The 19290-nt window shown below is 45.1% G+C and overlaps 1 protein-coding gene across 1 annotated transcript; it reads right to left on the bottom strand.

Moving 5' to 3' along the window:
• Window positions 1-450: 450 nt before the first annotated feature.
• On the bottom strand, window positions 451-18929 carry LOC124101727 (palmitoyltransferase ZDHHC19). Its single transcript, XM_058583580.1, is given in 8 exon segments — window positions 451-1362; window positions 1710-1795; window positions 6913-7018; window positions 7444-7534; window positions 7537-7615; window positions 8357-8478; window positions 8982-9170; window positions 18872-18929. Coding segments are annotated over 8 exon segments (1137 nt in total). The 3' UTR covers window positions 451-956.
• Between the last annotated feature and the right edge of the window lie 361 nt (window positions 18930-19290).

Consider the following 19290-nt stretch of genomic DNA (forward strand, 5'->3'; position numbering starts at 1 on the left):
AGGCTGGCTCACCTCCCACAAGAGGGCTGGGCCAGACCTGTTTTTCAAATTCCTGAGCAGCGGGCACCCCCTGCAGTCAGACAGGGGTGCTGCAGGGCAGGGTCTGTTCATCCCCAGCATTGACATCCAGGCTGGGGGTTTTCTCTGCTCTCATCTCCAGCCCTTGCCAGGAAGCCAGCCAGGTCAGTCACTGTGATTATTACTGTTGCCACATTTTAAGGATGAGAGAAATGCTAAGTGTCTTGCCCAAGGTCAAAGAGCCAGACAGTGTTGGTTCCTGAGATTGGGTCTCCAGAGACCTAGGATCTTCCCTTCGAGGAGGGATTTTTTTTCCAGCTCCTCAGAATCTCCCTACACCCCCAGGATACACACTTCTCTGAACCTAGAACAGACAATGCAGAGCAGCTGCAGGAAACAGCAAAAAATATTTATGAGAATTTAACAGGCACGGGGGTCTTGGCATTCCCAAAGGAAGTGAATGAGGGTTCAGGCACGAAAGACCTCCATGTGGGGCTCACGAAATGAAGTTCAGGTGCACGTCCTTGGATCACTGGGTGTGAAGGGGTGAAGGGGAGGCCAAGCCTCTCCTGGGGGCTTCCCACTGCAGCATTGGGCTGATGGGAAGCTAAACACAGAGTCAATACATGGGGGCTCTCCCTGACCTCCACCCCATAGCTCACAGTCAAGCCCTGGGCCCCTGGAGACAGGACAAAGGAGAGGGCTGGCAGCACAAGTCACTACAAGGAACTTTGAGGGGCACTGTGGGTTACCCACCCCACTGCGCTCCTAATGCTCCACTCCGTTTGTTTCACATGGGGACTTCAAGTAAAAATTTCCATTTAAAAAATTTCTCCTTTAAAACATGATACACTACAGAACTGGTCTCAGTCCTCATTAATAGCTGAGGAAATTGAGGCCCAGAAAGGTAAGGGACTGGCCCAAGGCCAACTAAAAAGTTAGCGGTGCAGTCTTTTCTCTCTATCTATCCAGGGACACCTGGGTGTGCTGTAAAGTCTTGTGACCTGGACCCCACACCCTCCAGGTCCATAATCCTGCTTCTTAAACTCTAAGTGCTTCAGTTTCAGGGCCAGCCCATCTTCAGGGGCTTCCCCCAACACATGTGCAACCCCCAGACACCCCTCTCCCAGTGCACTCCTGCTACTCCTCACCTCCTGTAAAGCTGCAGCCTTGCCACTCCCTGGGGGGCCCTGCCCATGTGTGTAGAAACCCAGAGTTTGAGATGTGGGCCCAGGGAACTCTGTAGGATGGTGTGGGGAGGAGTATCTTGGCAAGCACAGAGCGTGCAGGGAATCCCACTCGGTTACTTCCTCTCTCTGCAGCCAGACAGCTTCTGACAAGTACCTGTGGAGTGACAGGCCAAATGCAAGGAGTCACTACCCACCTTGGCCTGGTCTCCCTGGCCACCCTCATCCCTCAGCTGGGAAAGCACAGAGCCCAGGGCTCTCACACAGGAACCTCATCCAGGCTGCAGTTCCCCTCTACCCCATTTCTTGGGGCAAGAAATTAGAAAGGCAAGAGGAGAAAAGTTCCCAGAAGGTCCCAGAGTGCCCTGGAGAAAACCGCAAAAGAAAGGACAGTGGATGACAGGGTCTGGGAGCTGGGGTCAGGGACCAGGGAAGAAGACCCAGCTTCACCCCACCCCACCGGCCTCAGGGTCCACCACTTGAGCCTCTTGTTTACCAACTCACTTGGATCCCAACGGTGCACAAATGGTCATATACCAGTTGCTGGCACAGCCCTGGTAGAAGAAGTTGTCCCCCTGAAGGAATTGTCCCTGGAGGGAGATGGGGATGGGAAGAGGAGCTCAGAACCAGCAGGACCAGGTAAGGCCATCTCCCAGTGACCCTCCCTAAGTTGGTTGACTAAGCTAGGGCTCAACCCAGGCCTGGAGCAAGACTCCAAGGGCAGGGAAGCTCAAGAGTGACCCAGGGCCTCCTGCCTTCTTGGGCTTCTAGGAGGAGTGACCTCCCTTGCCCCACTTGTGAGCAGCTCTCCCCAGACAGTGCTGACCCAGCACCCACCTCTCCTGCCTTCCCAGGGCTCCTCATCCCTTGTGCCTCCCTGTGCAGGATCCTGGCTCTGTCTCCATTGGCCACACCTTTCCTCTCACCCGTCCTTCCAGATGCTTTTTAGGATCTTCCTTGTGCTCCTCAACTGCTCCAAAGACAGTGTCACCACCCCACTCCCACTTCACTTCCCCACTTCTCATTTTTTTTTTAAAAAATGTGCCTTCATTGAATTTCACTCTCTGGGAGGGAAGGGGCAGAGGGGAGGCCCAATTATAGTTTCCTAGTGAAAAATCACATGGTCAGGGCTGGGCTGTAGCTCAACAGCAGAGTGCTTACCTAGCATGCATGAGGCACTAGGTTTGATCCTCAGCATCACATAAAAAGAAAATAAATAAATTAAAGGCATTCTGTCCATCTACAACTATAAAAAAAAATTTTTAAAAATCACATGGACTATGTAATGTTTTGAACAGCCAACAATAAAAAATTAAAAAAAAAAAAAATCACATGGCCCAGGGAAATCTGGGCTGAAGGCCTTCAGTACACAAAGCAGGAAAAGTCAAGCTCAAAGGTCAAGTCCTCCCTTTGACACTGACTGGCTTCTCCTCTACTTTATTCCACTTTTCCCTTCCCCCCACTCCATTCATAAGCCTTGCCCCCTCCTCCTCCCAGACCAGATTGAGTCTCAACTTCAAGAGATTTAGCTAGCAAAAGTTCTGTCATAATGGAAAGTGGCCCAGCAGCACCTCTGTCCACCCCAACTCTCCATTGACCCTTGCATGAAGACTTTGATCTTCAACACTATTCTCCACTATGAGGAACTAGGATTCCACATCAGGACAGCTCTGGAATATTCCACCATGTCCAAAAAACAACATGAACTATTGTGTTCTACGTGTTCTGCCTCCTTTAATGTGTTCACAGCACTTAAGAAACTAGCATCGTGCCAGGTGCAGTGGCGCACACCTGGAATCCTAGTGACTTGGGAAGTTGAGGCAGGAGGATCAAAAGTTCAAGGCCAGCCTCAGCAACTTAGCAAGACCCTCAGTAACTTAGTGAGACCCTATCTCAAAACAAAATATAAGAGGGATTGGGGATGTAGCTTAAATGATAAAGTACCCCTGGGTTCAATCCCTAGTACCAAAAAAAATAATAATAATAATAATTAATTAATGGCAAAGTGTTAAAAAACTTTACAGAATTTTTAAATTTACTGAAAGAATTTTTGATTAGATGGATATAAAGTATAGAAAATGTTGATTGATTGTACATAGTGTATATAAAAATGCTTAAAGGAATAATAATTAGTAAATTTTGTTTTTTAGTTATAGATGGACATAATCTCTTTATTTATTTTTATGTGGTACTGAGGATCAAACCCAGTGCCTTGCATGTGTGAGGCAAGCGCTTTACCACTGAGCCCCAGCCCCAGCCCCAGATAATTAGTAAATTTTTAAGAACTGAGCAGAAAATCTGAATACTTTCCTTTCCCCACATGGAACCCTATTAGACATGAATAGAATCCAACAGCTCTGAAGCACCAGGACCAGCCTCCCTTACTGGCTCCACTCCTGGGGCTCCTTCTCCAATTCTGTGTCTCAAAAGCCACCATACCCCCACAGGACCGAAATCAAGTGGAATTTTCTTCTTGCCCCATTTTCTGCCCAACTTCCTGCTGCCTCTCCTTCTTCCCCTTATCCTGGGGGATCAGGGCACCAGGCTTCTCTCTGATCCTTTCTCTCTTTTCTTCTATCCCCAAATGTTGATTCTTTTGTTTGTAGGTTCACTCATTTATTCAGATTTTTTTTCTTTGTGCGCTGGGGATTGAAGAACTCAGGCCCAGTTCATGCTAAGCACAAGCTCTACCACTGAGATGCGCCCTCAGCCAGAAATATTTCAGGGCATCAAGAATGCCTCAGTCAAATCGGGCATGGTGGCACACTTATGTAATCCCAACGACTCGGGAGACTCAGGCGGGAGGATTACAAGTTCAAGAGCATACTCTTTCAGAGAATAAGGCACAGAGGGTACAACAAGTGGAGTGGAGGCCTGGGACATTAAGAGTGGGGATTGCTTGGCTTTTAAGATGAAGCACAAACATGTGTAAATGACCATGGGAAGGAATGGTAGTAAGAGTAATAGCAGCACACAGGGCACTTTATGTTATCAGCCACTGTTCTGTTTCTTACGTGAATTGACCCATGCTTCACTCTTTTACAGATAGAAAACTGAGCAACCAGGTGGCTAAGTAGCATACCCAAGGTCTCCCTGCTGGTATGTTGAAGAGCTGTGATTTGGACTTATGTGGTCTGGCTCTAGAGTCCTTGCCACCAACCACCAAGCAAGTGACTCCAGGAGGAGTTGCAGTCAGGGAATGGAGTATGGTGGGAGTGAAAGTTGGAGCATGGGATCAGTGCCTGAGATGGGTGCTGCAGGTAATGGAAAGGAGCCCTGTCTGGTGAATCCCAGTGCAGACCACATTTAGGTCCCTTGAGACTGAGGATCCTGGACTTGGAGAGCCTCATTCTGAGCAGAGGAGGAAGGGCGATGGCCTATGGCCTGACCTGGGGCTGGAAGAACCACAGGATGGAGGGAGGGAAAAGGCTGCCAGGCAAACTCAATGATGATACTAGAAGCTGGAGAGAAGAAAGGCAGACCACAGGGCTGAGGAATAAGGGCCAAGCACAGGAGTCACAGGGGGGAGAGAACCACATATGGCAGTGGTGGGGTGGTGACTAAAAGGATGGGAGGTGATGAGCAGAGAGGCTCCTCTGTCTGTTCACTGTCTCGGGGTCTGAAGCTTCCCCTCCCCCACTGATGCTGCCCACCAGTCTTCTTGAAAGAGCCTTTAGTCAAGTGATTGCCATACTAAAGGAATCCCATGGTAAAGATGCCCACTCCTATCATTCCTATTCAACACTAAAAAGAAAAAGCAATAAAGACACACAGATTGGAAAGAAGGTAATGAAACTGTTCTTCACAGATGACATAATTTTCTACGTAGAATGAACAACAACTACAAAATGCTTCGGGAGAACTCAGTGGTCAAGCACCCCTGATTCAACCCCCAGTCCTGGAAAAACAACACTAAGAACTCCTGCTCTTGGGAAAATGCTATGAAGAAAATGGAATGACAAGGAACAGATTGCAAGAAGAGATTTACAAAACCTAGATCTGAATCTGATGTAGAAAACTCTTAAAACTCAATAAGAAAACAACCCTTTTTTTTGTTGTTGTTTTAATGGGCAAAAGACATGAAAATATGCCCAACATCATTACTCAATAGGAAAACTCAACCTGGAGCCTTAATGAGATACCACGACTCATTTATTAGGTTACGATTAAAAGACGAAAGAAAATAACAACAAATGACAGGGTCAAATGTTGGTGAGGATGTGGAGCAACTGGAATTCTCATACATTGCTGGTAGAAACTAGAAATTGTATAGTGGTTTTAGAAGACAAATTTTACAATTTCCTATAAAGTTCCACAAACGGTTACCTTATGACTCAGCAATGACCCCTAAGAATTTACCCAACAGAACTGAAAACTTATGTTCAATGCCTATATACCAATGTTTGTAGCAAATGTATTTGTAACTGCCCAAAACTACCTGGACACCATGGCCCACACCTGTAATCCCAGAAGTTTGGGAGGCTAAGGCAGGAGGATTTCAAGTTCAAAGCCAGTCTCAGCAACTCAGTGATGCCCTAAGCAACTTAGCGAGAACCTGTCTTAAGATTAAAAAAAGAAAAAATTTCCATAAAGAAAACACAAAGGGGGAGGGGATCTGGGAATGTAGCTCAATGGTTAAGCATCCCTGGGTTCAATCCCTGGTACAAAAAACCCAAAAACAAACAAAAAATACTGCCAAAAGCTACATACAATGTAAAAATCCTTCCATTGGTGAATGTATAAATAACCTGTAGGGCATCCATACAATATTACATAACAATAAAAGGAAATGAACTACTGATATGAGCAATAACATGAATGAATCTCAAATGCATTGTGCTAAATGAATGAAGCCAGGCTAAAAAGACAACAACTCCATTTTTACATGATTCTGGAAAAAGAAAAACCAGGACATAGGGAGAGAAACTGACAACAAAAGATGATGAAAGGATTTTCTGGGGTAATAAAACTGGTCTAACTTTAGTCATAGTGGAGAATGCAGGACAGTATCCATTTGTCAAAATCCCTAACTATAGACTAAAAAGGGTAATTTTTACCATTTCCTCAATAAGCGACTTAAAAAAAAAAATCCCAAGATGGTTCCCAGGTTTCCCCTTCACCAAAACTAAATTCCACGCTTGACTTTGTGGGTCTTTTTAATCTTGACCCCCCACACACACACACGGGGTCAACTTCATTGCCCTTGGGCTTGAATTAGAGCCTTTTTCTCATCGTTCTGTTAACATCCTACTTTCGGGTTTCTGTGCCTTTTTGCACAGGTGCCTCTCATCAGGCAATGCCCCCCTGTCCTCTGCCTCTCCACAGTGATACCTAGGACATAAAGAGCTGCATGTCCTCCTCTACAACCGTGGGCCTCGCCAAACTCTCAGTTTCTTCCAGTATGCTACAACACTCTGGTATGACCCCCTCTCAGAGTGTTCCTGGGTGTCGGCCGGTTGCTTATCAACACAAGTGCAGGATGTACTTACCTCTACACACATCCCTCAAAAAACACTCAGCCTGGCACACAGTAGGCTCTCCACTCAATGTGCCCAGGAGGGAGAAGGAACACTGAGCTCCAGGGGGAGGAGAGATTTGAGCTGCATCTTAAGGGATGGGTCCAGAAGGACTCAAGAAGCAAGGGCAGTGGAGAAAGCACAGAAAGTGCTGGAGCCGCAGATGTGCAAGAACATTCTGCCCTGCTTACCTGGCCCTCTTAGGGGCGCCTGGCGGCGCTCACCCACGCAGCTTGGATCAGCAGGAGCAGGATGAGCGGCAGCAGGAGGCTGGTGGAAGGTAGAGCTAGGATGAAGCTTGGCTAAGAAGCCAAGCCACCAAAGCGTTATTCTTTGGCCCCGCCCCTCTACTTGACCACGCCCCAAAACCCCGTCCTAGTTAGCCCCGCCCACCCACTCTTCCACCCTGGACTGAACGCTTGGTCCAGTCAGCAAAGCGAAACCTCACTCCACCGCGCTGTTGTCCCGCCTGTTCCTTCTCAACCTTCATTGCCCCACTCCCTGGCTCCGCTAGATTCTTAACTCCACAGTCCATCCTACCCCATCCATCTCCCTGACCCACTCGCCTTCAACCTGTCCTTCACAGGTCCTCCCAAGTGGCTCCTCCCTCTAGCCCCACCCACGTCAGCCCCACCATCGGTTACCCTGCCCCTTGGCTGTCGGTCCCTCCAGTCCCAAGCCTGTGCTCTTCCCACTGCGGGCCCTTGGTACGGTGTGGATACGCCATGGCTTTGTCCAGGGAGAAGGGTCCGTGTCTCGTGCGCAGGAGGAATATCAGGCAGGTAGCCAGCAGGACACTCAGGTAGAGGCAAGGGATATGAGCAGTGGCAAGAAGATGCGGAAGTTGTGATGACCGATGCAATTATTGACCCACTTGCAGTGGTGGTCAAAGTCCTAGGGGAGAGGAGGAAGGCCTCAAGGGTCTATCTGGCCTAGCCCATCAGCCCCAAATCTTGAGGCCTCCCCCAACCTAGCCCCTAGACCTCCTGCTCTTGGCCCTATGCACGGGCTCCCATATCCAGGGCGAAACTAGCATTTCCATGGTTAGAGCACAGTTAGGACGCCATGGCTCATCAGGTCACCTGTCCTGAGTGAAGTCTTTAGAGATAAGACCTGCCTGGTGTCACTTCAAGCAAGGTATAGGGTAAGTCTGAGCCTCTATTTTCTCAGATACTGAATAAGGATGTGAAGAACTTGCTTGCCCAGCCAGCCTTCTGCACTTGTAAGTCTACTCAGGGTGTGCACGTGAGAAAAGAGCACTCAGAACCCAGGAAACCCTCCAGCTTGGACACCCAGAGGTGGACAGGCATCAGTCAGCCTAAAGGTCTGGGTATCTAGTATCTGTAAGCCAGAGGATGAGACAGGTGCTGCCTTTCCTCCCCCTGACTCCACCAGGCTCAGCACAGATGAGATGCCCTTTGCCTATCAGCACCTGTGCAAGCAAGGCCAGCCTCTCAGGACACATACAGACACAGAGGCGATACAGATGTAAGTGACCTAGAGTGGCTGAGAGCCACTTTTAGCAGTCTGGGAAGATGGTCTCATACCCACCCTTGGCCCACATATGATGTGAGGTTCCCAGTCCTGGCTAGGTGCCTGGGGAAGGGAGAGTGAACAGGAAGGAGGAGTACTCACCTCCACACAGATGTTGCATAAGGGGCAGTGGAAGGTCCAGGGAAGGCAGTGGAAGGAACAATGTGGGCACCAGGGCATTTGAAAGGCCACATATGCTGCCTCAGGGTCCTGCTTGAAGGCGCCTGGCATGGGAAGAGGTTTGGGCAATGGCAGGAGGCCCTTCCACCACTCTGATGCTTGGGGCTGCCCCATAGTATCACTGGGCAACAAGAAGGGTGGGGAGGAGGTGGGCAGGGGAATCCCGGTCCCTTGAGCAAGCTGACCACTCAGATGGGCGGCAGTCAGAGAGAAGGGCTGTCCAGCCACAGGAGCTCTACATGGAGCTCCCCCCTTTGGAATCGGGTGTGAAATGGGAAGGAGGAAGGGTGAACTGCGTGGTTTGGAAGAGCCTGCTGCCTCTCTTGCCAGCCTGCTCAGTCCTCCCCACTAAAGCAACTGGAAAACCTCCAGGATTCTGTTTCTTCTCACCTCAGGGGCTTGGGAAATGAAGTGCCAGGGCCTAAGTAATGATGACATGGAGAGAGGGATCCTGAGTTCATAGGTGGGGTTAGCACTTTAGAAATCACCTCTGAAGGCATCAGCCCTTGGGGTGCCACCTCCTTCTCTCAGGGGTCTGAAGTCTTACCTCGATGCAAGATACCAGGATCTGAGAAATTGAGAGAAATCATACTGCAGATGGTTAGGACAAAGAGAAGTCCCATTACCTCGGGAAAAGCCCACTCCCCATTCTGGGCCAGCCACCTGCAACTGAAACCAGAGCCAGGCTCAGTTCTAGTCTGGGGCAACCCAGAGCTCCCTGTGAGGTCTGGCTCACCTGAGGTCAGACTTACATACCTTAAGGACAGCTCTAAATATCCAGGCTAGAGACAGACCATGAAGACTCCACCAAATGTCACCAGCATTATCAGTCACCCAAAGTTCCCTAAATGCATCAGGCTCTCTACACCTCTGTGCTTGCATATCGGGTTTCCCCTAACTCTATATCCTCCTTCCCCTGCTGACCCTGTCTATCCACTTCCCTGCCTCTGCACTATCATTGTCTATTTTCCCTTCTATCTCTTTGTTAAGAAAACTGACAGCTTGCATGGGACACTCATGGGAAGGAGAAAAGGCCACTGAAAGTGACCAGCAGCATTGCATTAAAGCTGAAAGAGGATTGGGAGAAACCAGGAATATCTGAGCAGAGTTGGAGTTGGTGCATGACATACTATGAGAAAGGCATGGCTAGGCCTCCTGTTCTCAGAGAAATGAGGGCCACCAGATCCCTCTTCTGTTTTGGCACCCAGACTGCTGTGACTACAGCAGAGAAGGGAAGAAATGTCAAGTGTGACATCACAGAGGTTCAGGAATGGGGGCTTTGGCTGCTTCCAGTGACTTCTCAGAGATACCTTCCCTACCCCCACATACGCACATATTGTAAACTGGGACATCTGCTCTTACAGTGTTGGCTTTTTTTGGAGCTTGTGATGATGTGGATGTGGTTTGTCCCCCAAAGGTTCATAGGCTGGAGGCTTGGTCCTCAGTGTGGCAGTGTTGAGGTGGTAGAACCTGCAAGAGATGGGCCTAGTGGGAGGTAATTCGGCCACTGGGGATGAGGCCCTTGAAGGAAGTAATGGACTTCTCATGGGCCCCATTTGCTCCTGTGAGAGCGGGTTGTTATAAAAAGAGCAAGACTTGTCCCTCCCCAGTTTCCTGGCCATGAAATCTTTACCCCTTGCATATCCTCCCACCATGATGTCATTCACCATGTTGTGATGACCCTCACTAAAGTTCAGCTGCAGGGGCTGCCAAATCTTGGACTCTGAAATAAATAAACCTCATTTCTTTATAGAGTACCCATCATCAGGTATTTTGTTAGAGCAACAGAAAGCAGGCTAATACAAAAACCATATAATATGGTCTCTGGATAAATGGCATGGGGAGAAATTTGGTGGTTCTTATCACCCTTTCAGGCCCAGTCCTAATTGGAGCCAACAGTGCTCATTGCTTATCCTAGCTCCACTTCTTCCTTTTTGTTGTAACAGAGCTCCAGTTTGTTGGAGGAGGTAGCAATCTACCAACTAAATATCTTCCCAGTTTCCCTCATTTCCAGGGTGGGCTTTATGACAATTCTGGTTAAAGAGACATGTGCAAAGGTCTATGGAGGATTTCTAGGAAAGATTTTGCCTTTTCAATAAAAGGGAAGATGATGCAGTTGGCAGAGCTCTGCCCCTCTTCTGTCTGTCTTGAGGCTAGACCTGCTGGCAGGGGTGCCACCTGGGACCCTTTAGGCAATCAGTCATGAGAAGTCACAAGTCATGCTACCCAGACACAACTTGAGAAATGGTTGAGTCCTTGTCATCAACTGCTTCCCCCAGAGCTTCATATTATGAGAAAATAACTGGGTTTCTATTACACTGACATGTGTCATTGTATTGGCCACTGGCACATGAAACCCTCTGCTTTAGCAGATTCTTCCCACCATAAGTCTTGGTGAGGGGCAGAAACCATTTTCCCATCCAATTGGAGCTGAAAATGGCCAAAAACTTGTGGCTTCTTTTATAATGATTACAGAGGTCTGTGATCCGGGTGACATCAATTTCACTCTAGAACTGCTTCCACCAACTGACTGAGGCTGACATGTAGCAATAGCACTGATGCCCAGTGATCATATGTAGTGCCCCCTCTTTTTTGGGCTGGGGATTGAACCTAGGGGCACTGAGCTACATGTCCAGCCATTTTTATTTTGAAACAGGGTCTCACTAAGTTGCTGAGGCTGGCTTTGAATTTTTTATCTTCCTGCCTAGCCTCCAAAGCTGCTGGGATTACATGTGTGTGCCACTATGCCTGGCCAAGGAAATGAAATTGATTAAAAATAGATAAATGGCATAACTCAGTGGCAGAGTATTCCCTAGCATGTGCAAAGCCCTGGGTTTAACAGTATAGGGAGAAAGAGAAGAAGGAGGAGGAGGAGGAGAAGGAAAACAAGAGGGGAGGGGGAAAGGGATGGGAAGGGGAGGTAAGGGGTGGAGGAATAGGAGGAGGAGGGGAGGAGGAGGGGGGAGGAGGAGGAGGAAGAGGAGGAGGAGGAGGAGGGGAGAAGGAAGAGGAGGAGGGGAGAAGGAAGAGAAGGAGGAAAAGTAAAAGATTCCGGTCAGCTGAGCACAGTGGCATGTGCCTGTAGTCCCAGCTTCTCAGGAAGATGGCAAGAAGATCACTTGAACCAGCTGGCAAGAAGATCACTTGAACCAGGATATCAGAGCCAACCTGGAGGGCTGGGGTTGTAGCTCAGTGGTGAGCGCTTGCCTAGCATGTGTGAGGCCCTGGGTTCGATTCTCTGCACTGTATATAAATAAAGTCCATTGACAACTTTAAAAATATTAAAAAAAAAAAAAGAGTATCAGAGCCAACCTGGACAACATAGGGAGACCCAATCTCTAAAAAAAAAAAAATTCCCTGGTCAACACAAAATTATTACTATATTGTCTTGTTCCTATAAATAAGAAAACATGTTTTCTTAATGATTCTCAAATCAAGAGGTTAAAGTCCATGGAATAAGAATTGTAATGTGACTGATAACAATTGATAAGGAAAAAATTATATATATATATGAAATTGAAGCCACTGAACTACCTCCTCAGCCCTTTTTATTTTGAGACAGGGTCTCATTTAGTTGCTGAGTCCAGCCTCGTCCCTGCTGCCATTCTCTTGCCTCAGCTGCCCAGTCTCTGGGATCACAGTCGTGTGGTACCACGTCCAGCTCAATAAGATTATATTTTAAATTCTAAATTTTAAAGCTTTTGATATTTTCATTTGTCATAATTTAATATAACTGTATATATTAATGCACATTTAAAATACCCACATACTGAAATATGTTAAAATGAATTAATTTTTAAAAGTTGTATGTATAGTAGGAGGAGAGAATTAGTATACTGGAAGAGGAATAATCCTTGAATAACAATTTGATTTTAACATGATGCAGCAACATGTTGTTATTTGGCTGGTCTGGTGGCACACTTTTATAATCCCAGTGGAGGGTAAGACAAGAGGATGGCAGTCTCAGCAACTGAATGAGACCCTGTCTCAAAATAAAAAATAAAATGGGTTTTAGATGTAGCTCAGTGGTAAGCACCCCTGGGTTCAGTCTCCAGTACAAAAAAAAAATTATGATTTGCTTTCTCCCTATTATATCCCATGGCAGAGAGTCATTACCTCACCAACCCTATTTAATGGGACCTATGCTTTTTTGCCGGGTTTTTGTTTTTTTTTTTTGGAAATTTTATGACCATAGACAATTATAAGCATAGTAATAGAACAATAGGAGATTCCTTGAGTCTAAAGAAACTGAAAACACTGAATGTTATATGACCTTGGTGTGCCTTGTAGATGGATTAATCCAGCAAATGGATTAATTCACCCATGAGATCAAAGCCCTAATCATTGGGCCAGTCTTGATTACTCTCCAGTGGACATTGTGAGCAGTTCTTAGCATCAGGCATCTGGACTCTTATCCGATGGCACTTTTTGATGTTGCTGTTTCTCATACCGGGCCCCAAATTCAGAATAATAAAACTGACCTCATGTCTTTTTGCCTTGTAGATAGCACCAAAGACTCCCTCCCACCCCTCCTGATCTATGACAAAGCCCTTTCAAGTACCTGGCACACTTAACAAATACTTATTGAATGGAAAAATGAATAAATATGCTAACACTTATTTAACCAAGCTCTACTAATAGGTGTTTAGGTTGATTCATCTTTTTCAGAGTTAAAATACTATAATAAGAATTCCTATGAATCTATTTGTACCTGTGTTTCTAATTATTTCCTCAGAGTAGCTCCCTAGTGATTGGATTTTGGATCAATAAATGTGAACATTTAAAACATCTCAATAATTTGCAAGATGCGTTGCAGAAAAATTTTCAATTGGACTTATTCTGATGTCAGGGGAACCTCTATCATCCTTGCACCGGGTCCTCCCACTCCTCATCAGGGCCTTACAAAGGGTAACCACGTGCTCTACCACTGACCTCCATCTTGCTTCAGCCCATTGAAGCAAGTTTAACACAAGATTTTGATGCACGCTTGTAATCAGTTTGTACAGAAAGTGGGGGGCAGATGGTATTAATACCACTTTCTGGTCTTCCTCTACTCACTGCCCCACCTCAGTCCTCTCTGCTGATGCTCCCTCCTCTTCCTAACCTCCAAATATTGGAGTACCCAGGGCTCTTATCCATTCTACTCCACTAACTAGATGTTCTCATTCTGTCCACACCCTAACTACTTATCCATGCACTTTTAGCTTCCACGTTAATGTCTGTGGCCTTGATTTCACTTCAAATCTCCAGACTCATGCTTCCAACTACTCAGACTGCTTCTATACTTGATTCCCAGCAGGTACCTCCCACTTAACCTTTCCAGAGTCAGTCCCTCGATTCCTTGCTCCCCAAATCCCCTTCTCCAATAGTATTCTTCATCTCAGTAATTAAGACCAAAATTCACTCTTATTCAGATCAAAACCCTGGAATCAGGTTTTGTTGGTCATATCTTTATTGCTGTGACCAAAATATCTGACAAGAAATACTTAGAGGAAAAATGTATTTGAGGTTTCGTTCACAGTCAGCCAATCCCACTGATTCCATTGATCTGGGCCTGAGGTAAGGCAGAACATCAGGATGGAAGGATGTGACAGAGGAAAACTGTTCAGTTCATGGCAGCCAGGAAGAAGTGGGAGTGGGGAGAGAGAGAGAGAAAGACAGAAAAGGGAGGAAGGGGGCCAGGGAGAGACATATTTCCCAAGGCTGTACCCCCAATGACTCATCTCCTCTAGCCATTTCCCACTTGCCTACAGTTATCACCTAGTGGTCCATTCAACTATCAATGGATTAATCCAGCAAATGGATTAATTCACCTATGAGGTCAGAGCCCTCATCATTGCCCCCTAAACTCACCTTTGAACCTCGCCGCATTGGGGATTATGCTCCCCAAACATGAACATTTTAAGGAACATTCCAGACCTAAACCACAACACAGGCTGAGGCAGGGGAGGATTGTTTGCCTGAGAAACGTAAGTGAGACCCTGTCTCAATAACAAAAACATAAGCAAACAAAATCCTTTACAGTCACCAGGTTCCTGTCTTCATCTCACATCCAATATCTGATCCATGGCTCCACTTTCAAAATACAATCTATCAGGGCCAGGCACCATCCTGTCTTGTCTGGAATTTTAATAACCTCCTAACTGATCTGTGTTGCTTCCACCCTTGACTCTTAGTAGAGTGTGCTCCAAATATTAGCCAGTGCTTCTTTTAAAACTGAAATCAGGACTTCAGCTCAGAACCCTCCAAAGGCTTCCTGTTTCCCTCAGAGTAAAGCCCAAGGTCCTAACCAGGACCTTCAAGGCCTATTGACCTGGCCCCACTAAATTTCACACCTCATTTCCTAACATACTCACCCTTGTTCACGCCACACCGGCCAGGCCCAGAGGTCTCTGTGATGTCGCCTCAAGTACACTCACATAGTCTAGCCCTGGGTCCCTTTCTGTTCCCTTTTCCTGAATTTTCCACCACAAATATTCACAGCACTTGCTCTTCACTTCAAGTTCTTTGTTCAAGTGGTACCTTCTGCCATGGAGGGAAACAAGCTCATCAGTCTTTTCTGTCAAACTGGAGAAACTCCATTCTAACTTCCTCACTTCCTGACTGCCAATTTCATTCAGTGGCTGCCTATCTTTTTAAAATCTGTACTTCCCAGCCTTCACTTTCTCCTAAGTGTACATGCCAAGAGGCATTCAACCCGAACACTTTCCCACTGCATGAGAACAAAGTGAGGGTTAGGGTTAGGGAGAGATAGAGGGGCTTAGGCAGCCAGGGCAAGATGGCTAGGAGGGCAAGGAGGTCGGGGACAGGGCTAGAACAAAGGAGCATGGAGAGGGGTCTTCTGATGAGATCATCTCCTGCTTGACAAAAGTGCTCGCTGACACACACAGGGGATCCAGTCAGGCAGACACTTCCATGCTTGTGCTCCTAAGTGTTTTTCAATAGAAAAACAAAAACAGATTCTTGGACAGAGGGGGCACCAATCAATAATAGTGGACAGAAGAGGAGGTAAGGGAAGGAGGAAATCCATCCAGAGACCATAAAGAGAACAGGCCAACATTCCCCACTGGATTCCCAGCTCTGGGGCCCTTTGTTTTTGGAGAAGTCTATCTTTGTATCTCTCTTCTCTCTCTTCAATAAACTTTCTTCTTGCTTTCTATCTCTGTGTCCTGTTCAATTCTTTGCTGAAAGGAGACAACAAACCCAGCACCCATAGACCAAAAGGCATTCAACCCAACAGGACTTTCCCACCAGAAGGCAACAAAGGCAGGTAGGGACAACTTGAGGTGTATTTCTTTAAATAACCCAGTAGGAGACAGTGCAGTCAGTCCCAACCAAGGAGACCTGGCTAAGTGTCCCTTTCTTTAGTGGCTATTTACGCCAAAGACTTTGTGGTCAGTTTGGACCAATGGACAGCAGCCAATCACCCTTGTGTCAGGGATAAAGCTGATCAGACTGCCTGCACCTGATTTCAATTTTGACTGCTTGTGCATCCTTTGAGTAGACGTAAAATTCTTGCCTTGCCAACAAAGCTGATTCGTCTCTGAATGTTTATTTCAGCTCCTGGTGAAGCCAGAATTAGACAGGCAGATAGGCAAGGGTCAGATATAAAAAATGAAATGACTGAAATGTTAATTTCTTTAGAGCTCCACCCTTATCAAGAACTTGCCCCTGCTCCAACCTGTTGCTAAGGTAACCTATCCTAGGAATTGCCCCTCCCCATAGGGAGTTATAAAGTTGTTAATTATAAAGTTGTTATAAAGAATTAAGGAAAAAACAGATATTTTGGGTTTTGTTGGGGTCTTTGCCTTACTCTGAGTTCTGATGTGAATTTCTCTTTCCAAGGCTGCTAATGAAAATTAAAAAAAAAAAAAAGTAGGGCTGAAGATGTGGCTCAGTGGTCAAGTGCCCCTAAGTTCAATACCCACCCCCCAAAAAAAACCCAAAAAATAATATAAACAATGATACTGCTGGAAAAATATAAACAACGATGCTGGAAAGTTGTTGGTAGTACTGTGGACTAGTAAAACCACTCTGGAAAACAATATGGAGATTCCTCAATAAACTGGGGATGGACCCAGCTATCCCACTCCTTGGTATTTTCCCAAAATTAAAATCAGCATACTGTCATGGTACAGCCACTTCGTGTTTATAGCAGAACAATTCACAATAGCTAAGTCTCAGATGCCTGTCAATAGATAAATGGATTAAGAAATCGTGATTATATATGTATGAAAAGAAAAAAAAACCCCAACACATCCACATTGAAATGTGAGCAGGCAAAAATATAAAACAGGCAATTCACAACACAAAACAACAAAGTGACTTATACATATATAAAACATTAAATTTCATAAGTAATGAAATATATATTATATGGAAGAACCAATCAATTGTAAATTAATAAAACAAGGAAGCGAAAATCTATTAGAGTAGAGAGAGGAGAAGAGAAGAGGCGAGGGGAGAAGGGGAAGGATGAAAGATGAATCATGAACTGGAATAAATTTCCACACATGAATGAGTTTGTTGGGAGGAACCCAACTACTGTATATAATTAATAAAATAAAAAGCGCTGGGCTGGGGATGTAGCTCAAGTGGTAGCGTGCTCACCTAGCAAGCGTGAGGCACTGGGTTCGATTCTCAGCACCACATAAAAACAAAATAAAGATATTGTGTCCACCTAAAACTAAAAAATAAATATTAAAAAAATTTAAAAATAAATAAAAAATAAAAAGCACTAATAAAAATAAAGTAAAATAAAGTACCATTTGCATAATTTGCAAGATGCTTTCCAGAAAGCTTGTACAAATTTTTTTCCCTGTTATGAGAATACATAAATACTAATACTGTAATTGAATATTAGTACAAAGTATTTTTTCCAGTTTTAGAGGTGACAAATTATATCTTGATCTTTTGATTTAAATTACTGTTATTTATGAAATTTAATATTTTATATGCCTAAAAGTCACTTTGTTGTTTTGTTTTTTGAGTTACCTGTTTACATTTTTTGCCTGCTCACATTTCAGCACGGATGTGTTGGGGTTTTCTTATCATGGTAAACGTACCTAACATAGAATTTACCACTTTAACGATTTATTAAATGTCTGGTTCTGCAGCATAAAGTACCTTCCCCTTGTTAGGTAACCATCACCACCATCCACCTCCAGAATTTTTTCATCACCCCAAACAGAAACTCTGCCCATTCATCATCTCCTCCTTCCCTCTACCCGTATGGCTCTACTTCCTGTCTCTATAAGTGTCACTATTCTAGGGATCTCAGATAAATGGGTAGATCATACAAGCTATTTGGATTCAGTTTATCTCACTTAGCATAATAATATTTTCCAGATTTATCCATATTGGAGCATATGTTAGAATTAATTTCTTTTTAAGGCCAAATAATAGTCCATTGTATGTCACATTTTGTTTATCCATTCATCTGCCAATGAACATTTTGGTAGCTTCTACTTTTGGGTACTATAAATAATGCTGCTGTCTATGTTTATTACAAATATCTGTTCAAGTCCTTGCTTTTAATGCTTCTGAATATATCTGCATGACTGGAATTGCTGGATCATATGGTAATCACATGTGTTTAATTCTTTAAGGAATTCCCACAGTGTTTCCCTCAGTAGCTGTACCATTTTAAATTACTATCAACTATGCATGAGGGATCTAATTTCTCCGCATCCTCGATAACACTTTTTGTTTGCTGGAGGTTTGTTTGTTTTATTTTTATTATTATTTTACATAAAAATTTTGTTCAATAAAAATAACAGGTAATATAAAACAGGCATTGATATTAAGAGAAAAACTGACTAGAAGAATTTGGGATGGGGGTTCTGGGGATTGAACTCAGGAACAATTGACCACTGAGCCACATCCTCAGCCCTATTTTATATTTTTTTATTTAAAGGGAGGGTCTCACTGAGTTGCTTAGTGCCTTGCTTTTGCTGAGGCTGGCTTTGAACTCAAGATCCTCCTGCCTCAGCCTCCTGAGCTCCTGGGATCACAAGCGTGCACTATGGCTCCCTGCTAGAAGAAATTTTATCTTAAACAATTTACAATAACCTATTTGTAGTTGCATTTGACTGAGCTCTGTTGTGAAGAATGCAGGTCATGCACAGGTCTGGATGAATAATTTATACATTTTTCAAGTATTCACTGAATACTACCTTATATACACATATACATTAAATTTGTGAAAGATTTAATTGATGATCCCAGATACACTTCATTTTTGTTGCTCTTTTGGAAAAGGCCATCTAAAGAGAAAGAGTATGTGTTTCTGGCTCATGAATCATGCACTGACAACTGTTGGATACCAAGTCTCCTCCACCCCTCTTCAGACATTGATGACATGGGTTTTGGACATGTTTGGAAAGTACTTGTTTGGAAAGTACTTGTTTGGAAAGTTCTCTGGGTAACATGGCATACCGGTACTCCTAGTGCTCTTCGAATACTGGTTTGAGCAGTAGATCTGCGTGAGGGCCATACTGCAGGCCTCGCAGCGAGGCAGAACTGAGGCGGGCGGAGACCGAGTGGGCACGAACTGGCCAAGGACCGGTGAAGCCTCGTGGACGCGCGTGCGTTCCAAGCCGGGGCAACGGACCCAACTCCACTACTGTTATTTGGTTTTATCATAGCTGTCCTAATGGGTGTGAAGTGGTAGCTCGTTGTGGGTTTTTGTTATTGTTGTTTTGTTTGTTTTTAAATTGTTCTAATTAGTTATCATGGTAGTTTTAATTAACATAAGTGTTGGGTTTCTCTTTTTTATTTGCAGGATCACTTTTCTAAAAAGAATGAGATTATGGCATTTGCCAGTAAATGGATGGTAATGGAGAATACCGTATTGT

This window comes from Marmota monax, unplaced genomic scaffold, assembly GCF_021218885.2.
Source record: "Marmota monax isolate L192 unplaced genomic scaffold, Marmota_monax_Labrador192_F-V1.1 WCK01_AAM20220418_F8-fsc00052, whole genome shotgun sequence".
NCBI classification, from domain to species: Eukaryota; Metazoa; Chordata; class Mammalia; order Rodentia; family Sciuridae; genus Marmota; species Marmota monax.